Here is a 16524-nt window from a genome sequence, read left to right on the forward strand (position 1 = left end):
CAAATTTTGAGTTCGATATAATTTCATATTGCAGGTCTAATTAAGAGACCTTTATGACCCATGTGTGGACCTTTATAGCCTTGGGTTTGGAATGAATGAGTTGGGCCACTATAACTTGGGCCTTAATAGAAGTGCTTGTTACGAGCTTGGAAAATTGGGCATGCTTAGGAAAGGAAAGTCCATATCTTCTATGTTTTTGTGAATTCATGTTTGCGCGGGGTTTGGTTGGGAACAAGTTATTTCAGGATTAATTATCTTGGAATTAGTTATCGTGGGATAACTTATCCCACCATGTATATGGAATAACTTATCCATCAGCCATCACTATGGTATAAATGGTGAAATATGTTATTCCAAACATTGCAACCAAACAAAACACCAAAATTTTAACCCAAGACTATTTATTCTTATCCCTCACACCAAACGATCCATAAGAAATCAGGTATTTATTAAAATTAGGGGTGTATCATTTTTATTTGATTTTGATCTTGGAACGTCTTCTTTCGTCAAAATTGAAGACAAATTTATGTCAAAATATAATGGAAGACATATTTGAATTAAAAACATATAACAGAAAAAGTATATTTAAACTAATTCAAATGATGCATGAGTATATTTGATCATTCAATTTTCCGTTAAAAAACTAAGACATGTTATGATATTCGGGAAGTAGCTAAGGCTTGACCAAGTCACATTCGTGTTAAGTGGTAGTAGTTCTCATACTTCGTTGTAAACCTCAATACTCATACACTCAAAATGACTTAGTATGAGACCTTTTATATTCCTAATACCTTCTTACATGTATATTATGGTTCCAAAAATAATGTCTACATCGAAAATGGGGTTCAACGTCAAAAAATTAATATGGATTTACCTAATATTGAGTCTAATTACCATGTGAAGACAATTTAAATATTTACTCCAAAACCTATAAGTACATGAGTATAAGGGTAAATATATTTTAAAATCTTATAAAAATCAACTTAAATAGTATCCTAATATACACTTGTTGTAAGATATTGTATATTTCTAACAAGTTGTGTCATAGCTATGAAGATGAAGTGTCAAGCAATTTTGTCCTCAATATCTTTCACACGTTGTACGCAACATCCCAAAAATAATTATAGAGATGACTTACATACCTCACAAAAGTCATCGTCGTTTTATAAATTTCTCCCCAATTGGCGTGTACGTAGAAAATTAAGATTGGACGTGAATTCAAAGCTTTGAAAATTATAAATTTCTATAATGATTTTAAGTTTATACTTGTTTCGTCCACTTTTACATGTTTAGTATATCAAGTGTGTGAAGTCGTCAATACTAGACAACAAAAAATGGACAAAGAAATATATATAAATTGAATAAAAACTATATATTGAATTCACCTGAACTCATACGTCTGTAAATTGATAATTGATACCTTCACTTATTGGTTGAGTTCAGCCCATTATTCTGCATGCAGCATAGTTTGACGAGTTCAAACTCCTCAAGTCTTGTATATTATCTGGCATATTAGTTGACTTCCCTAATTTAACGTGCATTAATTACTTAAGTCAACGGCAACGCAGTAAAATAAAGTCAATGCTATTAAGTTTACCGCTGACTTACCTAGTTTCATGGTACTTCTCATGATTTAATAGTATTTTTTGGATGTAATTAAATATTCTCTTTAGCCAAATAATTCATGCATGTGTAAGTATGCATTATAAAACTTTAGCCAAATTTTTTGTTTTAATCTAATTTGGAGAATATAAATTACAATATTAAGTAGGCGTTTGAACCTTAAGAGCTCTAAAACTCTTATCCTTGTTACTACTTAGGAGTAAAAAAACTTAAAACTAGCGATATTTATAATACGATTCTCAACCAACAAGCTCATCAAAATATAATAGAAAAACCTCCAACGTGATCAATCCATTTAGCCTTAAGCCTATGCCTCAATTAGCTCAGTTGCAGAGGAAGATTATTAATTAGTTCTGAATTAATTTGAACGAACTCAGTAATTATGAATATAAAAAAATTCATTACATATGAATAAATATTTAAATACCGATTCAATAACTATGAAGACTATGAATTTATTAATAAATTCAGAATCCATCAACTTTAAATTTTGGCTGTGATCCGCCTCTAGCTTGAATTTCCACGATACAAATTGTCTAGTGTGTGAATGATAAAAAGGACAATGCAACCCAAAAATAGAGGGTCAACTTTTGCCACTTGATAGCCACTAAGCTGCTGGTCAAGAATAATCCAGCTCCTACCTAATAATTACTCCATCTAATAACACAATATTTCCTTTATAAAGTAATCCTTAAGCCTCATTGTCTTTCAATTCTATTCTTGAGTTCATTATTCTCTAGCCTCAGCAGCATGGCTAGTAGTCATTTTCTCCTACTTGTTTTACTTGTTTCTGTTTTCTCTGTTTCTGCTGATGGTAAGCTTTCTTCATTTTCTATATTTAATCATTTCGTGTTAGAAACCTTTTTGTCTCGATTAATTTGAATTCGTGTCAGATACGTCACTAAGGAGTATCAAAAATCTCCTTGTATACTAATCCAAATTCGTGTTTGATCATATATATATATAGGTCCATTACTAGAAACAAAGGTTCTTTCCATCGTAAATCAGTAGAAAACCTACTTGCCTAGCTAATCCGAATTCACACTAGCTAGGTCTACTAAGGGGGTTAAATGTAGCTATACTGAATTGAAAGGTTTTCAATTCTCATAATTTAAACTTGACATCTCTGGTTAACCATAGAGGAATACTCTTGTTTCTATATTGTCTTTTGCTTATTTGATCTTGATTTATTTATTTATTTATTTTGTTACTTTTTATTTGTAGTGTTTGTGAGCCTAGATTGTGGATCATCAGAAGCATACACTGATCATGAAACTTCAATAGATTGGTTAGGAGATGCTGATTACGTAGCCAATGGAGAATCTCATGTTGTACAATCCAACAACTCAATATCACACGTAATGGACACTCTAAGAGTGTTCACAACCAGGACCAAGAATTGTTTCCTAATCGATGAAGTCGAAAAGGGTGGAAAAGTTCTAATTCGAGCTAGTTTTTACTATGGAAATTACGATGGGAAATCAAATCCACCATCATTTGCACTTCAATTTGATGGAAATCATTGGGCCAGTGTTACAACTATGAGTGATCAACTTGTATATTATGAGACAGTTTATGTCGTTAAAGGCGATTACCTTACTGTGTGTCTTGCTCAGACAGAGGAAAATCAATTCCCTTTTATCTCGGCACTTGAAGTTCGTGGCTTGGATTCTACTATGTATAGTCATGTTGATGATAATCATGCTTTGTTCTTGAGAAGAAGAGTTGCTTTTGGTTCCAACAAAACTATCAGGTAAAATATTCTGCCTAACTATACATCAATGTTATCTTGTTGCTTCTCTTTGTGTTAGTTAGAGTACTTCTATTTAGCGTTAGTCAGTGGTGAAGTCAGAAATTTCGACTTGCTTCATTTGTCTAACTCAAGAAGGGAAGATCGTTCAAGTCCATATAAGAAAGACCCCCTTGCATCACTGATGTAGGATTGTATTCATTATGCCCGGACTTTGATACCATGTTAAATAGATTTTGGACCTATCTCAACTCAAATGCACATTGTGTCTTAACTCAACCCCAAAAGCTAGCTCAAAGGGGAGCCCGATGTGAGATTCTTTTCATTCATCAATCGGACTCCCTTCTGATCATGTAGATCCACACCGGATGCTGATAGAGACTAAATATATCTATATTTTTAGTTCTCTGTTTTATGATCATATCATCATTCTGTTTTCCGGATTAAATACAATGACTCGATATATTTTGAATTTCTAGTATTTAAATATTCTCTATTTTTTAAAAGAAAAAGTCAAATATTGGATTAAAACGGACATAAATAAAGGGGCATGAATAGTGAAGATTCATATATTCGATATATATATGGACTTAGTTGCTACTTAACTTTCGAAGCTATACAACATTGGGGTTGTTGTTTTTACTTCATTAAACAAATTTCTTTTGAGATCCCATAAAGGTAAAATCTGTCTACATTCTATCCTCTCCAGATCTTACTTGTGGATTACACTGAATATGTTGTTGTCGTAACAAATTTCTTTTGATCAAAATGGACAGGAACACAGATGATCCCTATGACAGAATATGGACTCCTGGTTCTGGAAATTTAATAGAAACACTCACAAGTGATGCCACAACTATTGACACTAGCCATGGAGATCAACCCCCACAACAAGTGTTACAAAATGCAATTTCCACAAACAATTCATTAAATATCATATCATGGAACATGAATTTTCTTCCTATTGATAATGTTATCTACATGAACATGTACTTCTCTGAAGTAACTCAACTTGATGTCAACCAAACAAGATCATTTAGAATTTTTCAAGACAATGAGTCTATCTCTGACCCAATTTTGCCACCTTATGAGGATTTTATTCAAATGTATGTTAGCAATCTCACTGTTTCACCATCCACTATTTTTTCTGTTGTGAGAACCACAAATTCAACACTTCCTCCTCTTATCAATGCCTTGGAAATATTCACTATTGGTAATGCATTGACTGATGGAACAAACACCCAAGATGGTACGTACACCCTCTTTTTAATATGTTGTAGCAGATAACTTATTTCAGGTTACTTATAGTTATCTGATTGTGTAAATTCTTTTACACACTTTCAACGTATAGAAACTAATCTTGATTTATGAGTTTGACTTCTTTAAGCTTCATAGTACAAAAGAATGTATACACTTGCCTAAAAGATTACCATAGATATAATTGTCCATAGACCATAATAACTATTGATAACTTGAAAACAATATGCATTTATTTATATTATCAGTATATATAAGTTAAATACTTTATTTATTGATATTTCTAATATTGTTGAATTATATATGGGATATTATACTTACTGAAGTACTGTATTTTTTAAAAAAATATAGTGGAGACTTTAATATCATTGCAAAAGGAATTTGAAGTATTACAAGGTTGGATTGGTGATCCTTGTCTTCCATCACCTTTTACATATGATTGGATCAATTGTAGCAGCAGTGATCCACCTCGCATTACAGCACTGTAAGTAAACTTTAATTCATTTTAATATGTGTTTTTACTTTTTAAAGGACAGTCTGATGCACAAAGCATTCCGCGTAAGGTCTGCAAAAAGACCTCATCCAAGGGGTATAACACAAACAGTTTATACTAATGCAAGCATTAGTGATTGGTTTTATGGTTCGAACATGTGATCTATAGGTCACACAAAGATAATTTTATTGTTGTTTCAGGGCGCGCACCCCTTTATATAATTGTAATTTTTTTTGTTGAAATAAAATTAATTTACAGGTACTTGAGCAAATTCAATCTATCAGGATCACTTCCAGATTTTAGTTCCATGGATGCTCTTGAGACAATGTAATGTTTCTTGTTTTTTTAATTTTTTTTTATTAATTTAAATACATTTCTTCCTAAATAGGGATATTTTTATTTTAATTAATTTCTAACTCTTTTTTTTTGTGCTTCTTGGATTGCAGTGATTTGAGTAACAACGATTTGGATGGACCTATTCCTGATTTTTTTGGCACATTACCGAATCTAAAAGAACTGTTAGTATAAAACTATTATATTCTGATCGATTTAATTAGCTTGTTTGGTCAATTTTCTTAAAAGCTAAAAGTATTTTGAAGAAAAAATCAATTTATTTTAAAAAATTAAGGTGTTTGATCAAAAAAAATTGTAGCAAGTTCTGATCGATTTAATTAGCTTGTTATGATAAATAGTTTTGGTTTAATTTCTTTTCAGGAATTTAGCAAATAACAAGTTCAGTGGACCAGTCCCTGCTTCATTGTCAAACAAAAATGGCCTAACCATAGAGTAAGAAAAAGCAACATTAAACATATCTTCTGTTATATTTCTTGAACTGTTTAGCGATTGAAAAGTTAAAAATTATTTTACATACCTAATAAACTAATTTTTAATCTTTATTATTTCCATATATAACATATCATTTTTTAAAATACTTTGCCAAAATTTGTTATGAGTCAATTTAAGCTACATATCAATCCAAAATCTACTGAACTAATATTAAACAGATCATATTTTCATCAGCTAATTTTGTGTTTTTTTAATTATATATCTCAGTACTTCAGGCAATTCAGATTTGTGCAGTTCATCTGATGAATCTTGCCAAAATAATGATTCATCATCACCAGGAAATGATCAACCAGCAACTGGATCAACCAAGAAAAATAATAAGAAGAAGAAAAATAATATGCCAATAATACTGGGTACTACAATTCCAGCCTTCTTGCTTGTGTGGGCTATTGTGGGTATTTTTGCAATGTTACACTACAAAAAGAAAAGGGCTACTACATCTCTTGTCAATCCAGGTGAGGTTAACGGTTTGGATATAGAATTGTTATAATTTTTTGGAATTCGAAAAACTCTAAAAGGTTATTTTCGTAATTTTTTACTCTGAATTGTTTACTATTTATTTTTAAACACTATTTAAATCCAATTAAATATGCACTAATATAAAGTTGCAATTTTCAGGGCAAGCTAGTGGAGGCAGCACCCCTTTTGTAAATAGAGTCCAAATGTCTGAAAATTTTGAAAAGAATCCAGAGGTTACTGCCCATGATCATGAGAACTCAACAAATGTTTAGCTTAACATGTTTCTTAATTTCAAAAGGAAAAATAATGCAAGGTTAATTAGAAATATCAAATTTATTATTGAGTTGGCTAGCAAGAAAATAATGCATGTAATGTAATGTTTAAGATTTTGTAATTAATTAATGTTCTTGTTGTTTTTGGATCATAGTGGCTTTGTTTACCATACCATTCATCAAAATTCTTCCAACATAAATTTGTTGTAAGTTTGTAACAAAATTTATTTTATTATTAGTATTTTCGATCTTTATAATCAAATTATCAGTAAAATAATTTTTCGATATGACCTTTATATAATTTATTATATGTTGAAATAATTTCTTTTTTATTTGAATGAATTCAAGAACTTGCTCGATCATCATTTCTTTTAATATGATGGGTTCTCTCTTGTGTATTATTAGCTCTAGGTTCATCACCTAATAGTACTCTATCTACATTGATGATTATTATTAAGGTAGTTGGCGCTAACAATTAAAATTATAGCATCTTATTTGAATATCAATTTGAAATTTTTTATATTTTTTAATTCCTCTAGATTTAAAAATTAATCATGTACTCTTCCATTTAATTGGAATGTTTTTGTATTCAACTGACTATCCAAGCCAACCAACAAAATATATGCCTAAAGAGTCATTGTTTCAGATTTCACTCGTTATACAATAAACTATATTTATTGAATATATATAGTACTTGAAGAAAAATTTCATGTCGACCAAAAAGTTAATGACCTTTTCTTTGGTGACGACAAATCAGAAATTTCAATAATATTTGACATATTTATTCATATACTTTTTCTCTTTATATATATACTAGTTATCAGGTTCCCGCGCCAGCGCGGGCCCAATGTATATTACTTCCTCCGTCTCATTTTATGTGAGGTAGTTTGATTCGCCACGGAGTTTAAAAAAGAAATGAAGACTTTTAAAATTTGTGGTCCAAAATAAATGATATAAATTTGTATGACTGTAAATTATTTCATTAAAGGTAAAATAAATATTTTATAATTAAATTGTTACTTAATATAGAAATGTGATATTCTTTTGGGACTGACTAAAAAGGAAAGTAAATAACATAAATTGGGAGTAGTTCTTTGTTTCAATTTATGTGACACCGATGAAATTTGGAGAGTTATATAATTTTTTGTTAAATATATTTTGAAGTTGTTAATTTATTGTGATTTATAGCACTTCTTATATCATTTTCAAATAATATATATTACTCTTTTTGTTCCATTTTATGTGACGTAGGTACTTTTACGAAACTCAACTAAATTTCTTATATGATTCTTAAATATTTTTAGTTGTTATTTTACTTTAATTTACGTTACTTTTTATGTTATTTTCAAACAAACTTCTTTTGTTTCAATATGGAATTAAAGAGTCAATAAAATTTCTTTTATGATTTTTAATTATGTTTTTTTAATATCTTATATTATTACATTGTGATTTTAAGTACTTTTTATGTAACTTTTAAATCTAGAACAAATTAAAAGAAAAACAAGGAAAAATTTAAATGAAGAAAGTACTAAAATTTTCAAATAATCATATTTCTATATTAAAATGTTAAAAACTTTAAAACTCCACATATATGCAGAAAATCATATACGGAAGACAAAATAATTTTTAAAATATATATTAAAGCTCTTTCTAATAATATCACATATTTATTCTATTTTTCAAATAATATATATTTCTCACTCAATCTCAATTACGCAGTACATATGAAATTTCGAGAGTTAATCAAATTCTTAGTACTATTTTAAACTATATTTTAGTACTATTTATATAATTTTCAAATAATATATGTTACTCACTTTATTATATTATGCAATACATGTGAAATTTCAAGAATTAACCAAAATTTTAATATTTTAAATTGATTTTTAGTACTATTTTTGTAGTAAATAGAGGAAGTTGAAGAAGAAGGGCAAATCGGTCAATTGACTGACTAACCCTAAGCTCCTAAACATTCTCACTTCTAAATGGAAGCACGGGCACAATATCCGTTAAATTGTTAATTATTATGATTTATAATATTTTTTACATTATTTTCAAATAATATATGTTATGTATTTTTAAATACTTTAAGTTGTGATTAATAATATTCTTAACGTAATTTCAAATAATATATGTTACTCCAATTGTCCCAATTTATGTGACACATGTGAAATTTTGAGAGTTAATATGTTTTTCAAATATTGTAAGTTGTTAACTATTGTGGTTTATGGTATTCTTAATGTAATTTTTCAAATAATATATGTTATTCCCTTCGTCTTAATTATACAATTCGCGTAAAATTTAGAGAGTTAATCGAATTTGTAATATTTTAAATTTTTTTTTTAGTACTATTTAAAAAGGAAAAAATTAAAATATTACTATATAAGAAGAGTAGTAATTATATAGTATTTTTTCAAATAATATATGTTATTCCCTTCGTCTTAATTATAGAATTCGCGTAAAATTTTGAGAGTTAATCGAATTTGTGATATTTTAAATTTATTTTTTAGTACTATTTAAAAAGGAAAAAATTAAAATATAATGAAAGAGGAGTGTATAAAAGTAGGTGGGGCCATCTTTGTGATAGGTGGGCCATCTTCAAAAACCAAATATAAAAGTAGGTGGGCCATCTTGGTGCCACGTGTCGAAAGAAGAGTGAATTTTATTCACTCTTCTTATATAGTAATATATATATAGGGCTAACCCATCGGTGGCCCCTTAAATTTGGCACGAAGTTTCACTTAGGCACCTTAAGTGAGCGATGTTCATTTTAGACACCTCATGCAGGGTCTCGATGTGTCATTTTGACACTTTTTGCTTACATGGCTTAGAGAGTGTAATACACTTGTTGAGCGCGCGTGAAAAACCTATTTAGTCAATTTTTTAATTATTTTTTTCTTCTTCTTTCCCATTTTCAGCCACCATTTTTGCAAACTTAACTATCCAACATGGTGAATAATGTCCCAACTGCTGCGTCTGAGCCTAGAGGTGAATTTAATCAAGCAAATTTAAAAGATGCTGCTCCTGAAGCGAAGGGATCTGATGTTAGTGGGCTTCAACATGACCTTGCTCCCATGAGAGGTTTTCCCGATGCCTCTATGGTTGAAATCATGGCTTCTGATTCTTCAAATGGACAAAAACTGGGCAGTGATCAACCTGAAAATCCTTTACCTCCAGCTGATTCATCACATCAAAGGATTCAACCTAACCCTTGTCGTAGTGTGGGTGATGCCCTTGAGGGGTGGAAAGACAGAGTCAAAGTCTCCCTTGATCTCCAGGAGAGTGAAGCTCCAGATGATTTGGCTGCTGAAAATGCAAATGAATATTCTTATACTACTGAATTTGAAAAGGGAACAGCTCAAGCACTTGGGCCAGCAACAGCTGATCAAGTAGACAAAAATGTACAATTGGGGTGGGGTGGCGTGGGGTGGGGGGCGGGGAGGGGGGCAGGTGTTTCTCCAAAATGGGTATGGGTTTTTGGAGAAGACAATTGGGGGTGGGGTGAGGTGGGGGGGGGGGGGCGGCGAGGGGGGCAGGAGTTTCTGCAAATGGGTATGGGTTTTTGGAGAAGACAATTGGGGGTGGGGCGGGGAGGGGGGCAGGTGTTTCTCCAAATGGGTATGGGTTTTTGGAGAAGACAATTGGGGGTGGGGTGGGGTGGGGGGGGGGGTCATGTGGGGATTTTATTGATTTAATTTGTTTTAAAAAAATTATTTGGGCAAAAATCCACGTGTCATTGAGTCATTGGTTACTTTATATTTTTACTCAAAATTCATTATCTACAAATCGTTTTTGACAAATGTCGTCATTTTAATTCGCCACTTTACACGTCATTCGCGAGTGTAATACACACACTTCATATATTTTTGTTGATTGGCAAAAAAGTGTCAAAATGACACAGCGAGACCCTACATGAGGTGTCTAAAATGAACATCGCCCACTTAAGGTGCCTAAGTGAAATTTCGTGCCAAATTTAAGGGGCCACCGATGGGTTACCCCTATATATATATATCATAATTTTTCAACTAGAGATATTTTCCCATGCGTGACTTTACGCCATGCTTCTCATATAAAGGAAGTTTTAGAATTCTCAGTTAATTGTTAATTACGAAATTTGTGTGTAATTTATTTTCTAATACCTTAATTATTGGAGAAAAGGCATAAAATATACTCAATGTCATGTGCATATTTTACGAATAAAATACATTTTTCGTTTCGATTTCCTTATTTTTCTCATTACGTTCCTTTTCATTCTTTTAAATTACTTTCTTTCACTTTCCCTTTGATTCCTTCTTTATCATTGACCTCTTTTTTCTGTTTTTGGAAACTGCGCATTATATTAGTTTGCGTTTGGACATGAGTTATGAAGTTATGATTTCAAATTGGTGTTTGGACATGTAATTAGGATCACGATTTTAAATTTTAGATTCTTCAAAAGTATGATTTGATATTTCAAATCATGATTGCAACTCTTTTGATAAAAAACTTGACCCATAAATTTTTATTCTGTAAAAATTAAATTAAATTCATGCTCAGCGTGAAGAAATTGTTCGTACCATGTGAAAGGATTATATTAAAGAATAATTAATTACTACTATTGTTAACTAGTGAATCTTTATAAAGTTATGTGTATTTGAAAGTCTTTAATCGTAAATATTTATTTATAAATAATTTTGAAGACATGTGATTTATCAATATGGTATCTTAGATCATTCTGATATCTTGTTTATGAACTATTATTTATTCATTTGGTAAGATCGCGTACGAATTGGAGAAATTTCGATAGTTCTCACAACTTGTGAGATTTTTATGTTTATAAAAAATAATACAACTTAAGAAATTCAAAATTTGTATTCAAATAAAAATTTAACTTCAAATTTTGAATTCTTTATAATTTCATATTGCATGTCTAAAGAGACCTTTATGACCATGTGTGGATTTTTATAGCCTTGCGTTTGGAATGAATGAGTTGGGCCACTATAACTTGGGCCTTAATAGAAGTGTTTGTTACGAGCTTGGAAAATTGGGAGGGAAAAATCACACCATATACACATTTAAGAGATAATATTACGAGTTTTAAATCTATTCTTAAAAAATTCTTACTTATAACAATTTAATTACAGGTTATAACATATCAATTAAATTTAAATTTATTTAAAAATCAATTAAATTTTACTTTATTAAATGATTAATTTTTTTATATTTTTATATTATCAATTATTTAATTATATTAATTGCAGTTCCTTTTATATAATTAATAGATGAGAGAAATAATATTAATGAGAGAGAATCAATTTGTAATTATCTATTACACCTTTTAAGGGATTTTTTAACTTATTCAAATAACTTTTATTTATTAATGACTATTGGGGCATTTATTTTTTAAAAAAAAATAAAGTTATCACCGTATATTTTAACATGTACTTTTCTCTCTCTTTAATCTATTTTTTTGCTTTTCTTGCTTTTTTTTATTTTAAATTTTGATATTGTTTTTTTTTAATCTGATTTTTTTAGAATTAAGAATTCTATATTTTGAAATTTTGATTTCATTTTTTATTTTAATTAATCTAAAACTTGATTTCTTGAGAAAAAAAAACGTTTTACTTAAGTTTTGAACTTGTTTTTGGTGTGTTTTTCTATATCTAAAATATTTTTTTGTTGGTGAAATAAGTATATTTAATTATGAAATTTGTTGATATATATAGATAATATGAGATCATAAAATCTTTAATAAGGATTTCTTAAGTTTTAGCTTAAATATGATAAAAAAAATCACACTTGAATACGGAATATAAATTGAAGAGAGAGGAAAATATAGAACTTGTATTAATTATTGCAGTTTAGACTTTTAATTACATGTTTTGATTTTTGGGTGATGTATATTTCTTTTGCTACAATTTCTGACAACAATATATAATATGCATTGTTTTACAACCAGATTTATTCTTTTCGGATTTATACCTGTTGGATAATAATTTTATACATTTTTATTTTTTGTCTTTGTTCTAAAATTTCAAGTTGGATACCAAGTGTATATAAATTGGATAAAACATTAACTTGTTTTAGATTGTCTAATTTGGTTGAAATATCAGTTACATTTTGTTTTTTTCATTTTCAAGTGGGATATCTGTTGGATACCAATTGAATACAACATTAACTTGTTTAGGTTGTCTAATTTGATTGAAATCTCAACCACATGTTGATTTTTCAATTTTCCAATGGGATATCAATTCAATACTAAATTTATACAAATTGGATACAATATTAACTAGTTTTACGTTGGCTATTTCAGTTGAAATCTCAATTACATGTTGTTTTTCAATTTTACCACTAGAACGTCAGTTGGATACCAAATGTATACCAATTTCATACTAAGATTTGACTTCATTTTTCTAGTCAATATCAATTGCATACAAACATTACCTATTTTTTTAGTATACATTTGAAAAACACTGAATACACAAATGATTAACTAGCACACATAATAAATATTCTGAAATTATAATTCATTAACTTAAAAGACAAAATAAATCAAAACATGAGTTTGCCACAGTAAAACAACCAAATCAAAATAAAAATAATTTATGTCTTTTTTTCAGAAGGGTAATTTGAACATGTCTTCCTATTGTGTTCCTCCCGACGACATGTACTGTACGTAATCTTAGACCTCTTGAACTTCACATCAACAAACCATTTACAAGTTGTGGTCTCCCTATAGTTCTTTTTGAACCAGGCAACAATAATTTATGTTCCGACACTTTTTGAATTGCATATTTTTCTGTTTCATCACAAATTATTGTGTCAATATTATACCATACAAAAGTACAAATAACTTTTATACATATGTTATACCAATATCCAAATTTCATACCATTTTTATGCTTACAAAATTTATACAAAAGTAAAAATACATATGTTATTTTAAAACAATTTCATATGTTATTACAGAATACAAAAGTAAAAACACATATGTTATATCAGTATACAAATGTCATACAATTCTTATTCACACATTTCTTACCTATTTCATGCCAAAAGTTATCAATTATTCATACCAGGATCATGCCACTAGAATACCAAAATAATTCCAACTTAGAAATATTAATTGTCATTTCTTTAATAAACAGTATACCAAATTCATTACATTATTATTCTCAAAATTCATTACAATATAATGCCAAAAAAAAAATCCAATCAAACCAAAAATCATACTAAAACATTATCGATTATCATACATGCTTGGTAGTATTATTATACAAATTCCAAAGAAAAAATTATCTATTTTTTTAACCAAAAATATACCCAAAAAAAATGCTTCAGACAAATAATGAACAAATTCAATGTTCATACCAAAATATAACATTATACATTTAAAAAAAAACGCCATAATTCAAATTATTATACACAACAAAAATCTGAAATCAGTATACAAATTTCATATAATTATTATGCACATTTTTCATACCTATTTCATGACATAAGTCGTCACTTTTTCACAGCAGAATCATGCCACTATAATACCAAAATAATATCACTTTTAACTATTAATTGTCATTTATTAGACAAATAGTATACGAAATTCATTCAAATATAATTCTAAAATCGTACCAACATGGTATAACCAATATACCAAATTCAAATAAATTTTATGTAATTTTTTAACCAGAAACATACAAAAAAAAAAAAGAATGTTCAAACAAAAATCTATACCAATTTCAAAAGTGAATATTCATACCAAAAACGCCATAATTAAAACTATTATTCACAAACAAAATCTGAATATTTTTTTTCCAGAATCACTGTTCATAATTTTTTTGAATGTTTGGTTTGTATTACAATACAAATAAAAAGTCGCAAAGAACACTAACCTGAAGGATCCCATCTACCACCATGTTTTATTAATATTAAGAAGAAGCCATCCAGAAAATAAAGATTATTGAATAAAAACGAATATGAATTAGATGAGAGTGACAAGATTTCTGGAAAAAATCGAAGAGAGAGAAATGTGGAAGAAAATGGATGAAATCAGAATTTTTAATTAATTTTAACAAATTAGAGTGAAATAAAGAAACTAAATATTCTTAATTAGTTTGAATTTCCTTAATTTATGCTAATTAGTAATTATCTTCAATCAATTCAAATTTAATTAACACACTTATTTCCATTTTTTTTACCTTTTTTTTAGAAATTAATTATTTATTTATTTTATCTTTTTATTTTTTTCAAAACAAATTTTTACAATTATTTAAAAAAAGCTTTTTTTTTTGAAGAAACTGTTACTACCTGAAATTTTTTATTGTTACAACTTGAAAGTTTAATTCTACTGTTATAACTTGAAAATATTAGTTTAATATATATCATATATGAAATTTTCACAATATACAATATCTTACAACAAGTGTATGTACTAGGATAATATTCGTAAGATTTTAAAATAAAATATATCCTTATACTCATATACTTATAGGTTTTGGACTAAATATTTAAATTGTCTTCACATGGTATTAGAGTCAATATTAGGTGAAACCATTATTAATTTTTTATTTTAAAATCTTACGAATAGTATCCTAGTACATACACTTGTTGTAAGATATTGTATATTTCTAACAAGTTGTGTCATAGCTATGAAGATGGAAGTGTCAAGCAGTTTTGTCCTCAATATCATTACACGTTGTACGCAACATCCCAATAATAATTATAGAATGACTTGCGTACATCACAAAAGTCATCGTCGTTTTATAAATTTCTGCCCAATTGGCTTGTACGTAGAAAATTAAGATTGGACGCGAATTCAAAGCTTTGAAAATTATGAAATTATAACAATTTTAAGTTCATACTTCTTTCGTCCACTTTTACATGTTCAGTATATCAAGTGTGTGAAATAGTCAATATTAGACAACTAAAAATGAACAAAAAATTATATATAAATTGAATAAAAATTATATATTGAGTTCACGTAACTCATACGTAAATTGTAAATTGATAATTGATACCTTCACTGGTTGAGTTCCGTCCATTATTGTGCATGCATCATAGTTTGACGAGTTCAATTAACTCTTCAAGTCTTGTATATTATCTGGCATATTAGTTGACTTCCCCCTAATTTAACGCGCATTAAGTTGACTTACTTCTCATGATTTAATATTAAATGTTGGATGTAATTAAATATTCGCTTTAGCCAAATAATTCATGCATTAAGTATGAATTATAAAAAAAAAGAGCCAAATATTTATGTTTTAAACTAATTTGGAGAACTTGAATTACAAGATTTAATAGGTGTTTGAACATAAAAATGATATTTAAAAGAGAAGAAAATTGGAGTTAAGTTGAAAAGAATATTTGAAATTGAATTTGTCTTAATTTTTTTAAAAAAACGATCGCTTGAAAAATGGGTAAACCAGCTTCTCAAATTTGAAACACACATTCAAAAAAATTAATCTAATGAGAATTCATATATATGTGGAAGCTCTAAAACTCTTATCCTTGTAGTAGTTATTACTACTTAGGAGTAAAAAACTTAAAATTAGGATTGAAATAATTTTTTATAGTTACGGGTTTGAATGAACTCAAAATTTTATATTTGTATTAGAAAATTCATTAAATATGTATAAATATTTAATTACGAATTTAATAACTATATGAGAATTATGAGTTTACTAAAATTCAGAATTCACAAACTTTAAAAAGGACCCAAAAACAGAGGGTCAACTTTTGCCACTAAGCTGCTGCTCAAGAATAATCCAGCTCCTACCTAATAATTACTCTATCTAATAACACAATATTTCCTTTATAAAGTAATCCTTAAGCCTCAATTGTCTTTCAAT

At 28.7% G+C, this 16524-nt stretch overlaps 1 protein-coding gene across 1 annotated transcript; it reads left to right on the forward strand.

The window, feature by feature from the left end:
• The first annotated feature begins 2343 nt into the window (after nucleotides 1-2343).
• On the forward strand, nucleotides 2344-6700 carry LOC125831940 (putative leucine-rich repeat receptor-like protein kinase At2g19210). Its single transcript, XM_049511062.1, has 9 exons — nucleotides 2344-2437; nucleotides 2848-3376; nucleotides 4150-4622; nucleotides 4982-5114; nucleotides 5382-5450; nucleotides 5570-5641; nucleotides 5838-5909; nucleotides 6177-6424; nucleotides 6588-6700. The coding sequence occupies exons 1-9, from the start codon at nucleotides 2374-2376 to the stop codon at nucleotides 6698-6700; spliced, it is 1773 nt and encodes a 590-aa protein (XP_049367019.1). The 5' UTR covers nucleotides 2344-2373.
• Nucleotides 6701-16524: the final 9824 nt, after the last annotated feature.

This window comes from Solanum verrucosum, unplaced genomic scaffold (assembly GCF_900185275.1).
Source record: "Solanum verrucosum unplaced genomic scaffold, falcon-dt-bn FXZP01000042.1, whole genome shotgun sequence".
NCBI classification, from domain to species: Eukaryota; Viridiplantae; Streptophyta; class Magnoliopsida; order Solanales; family Solanaceae; genus Solanum; species Solanum verrucosum.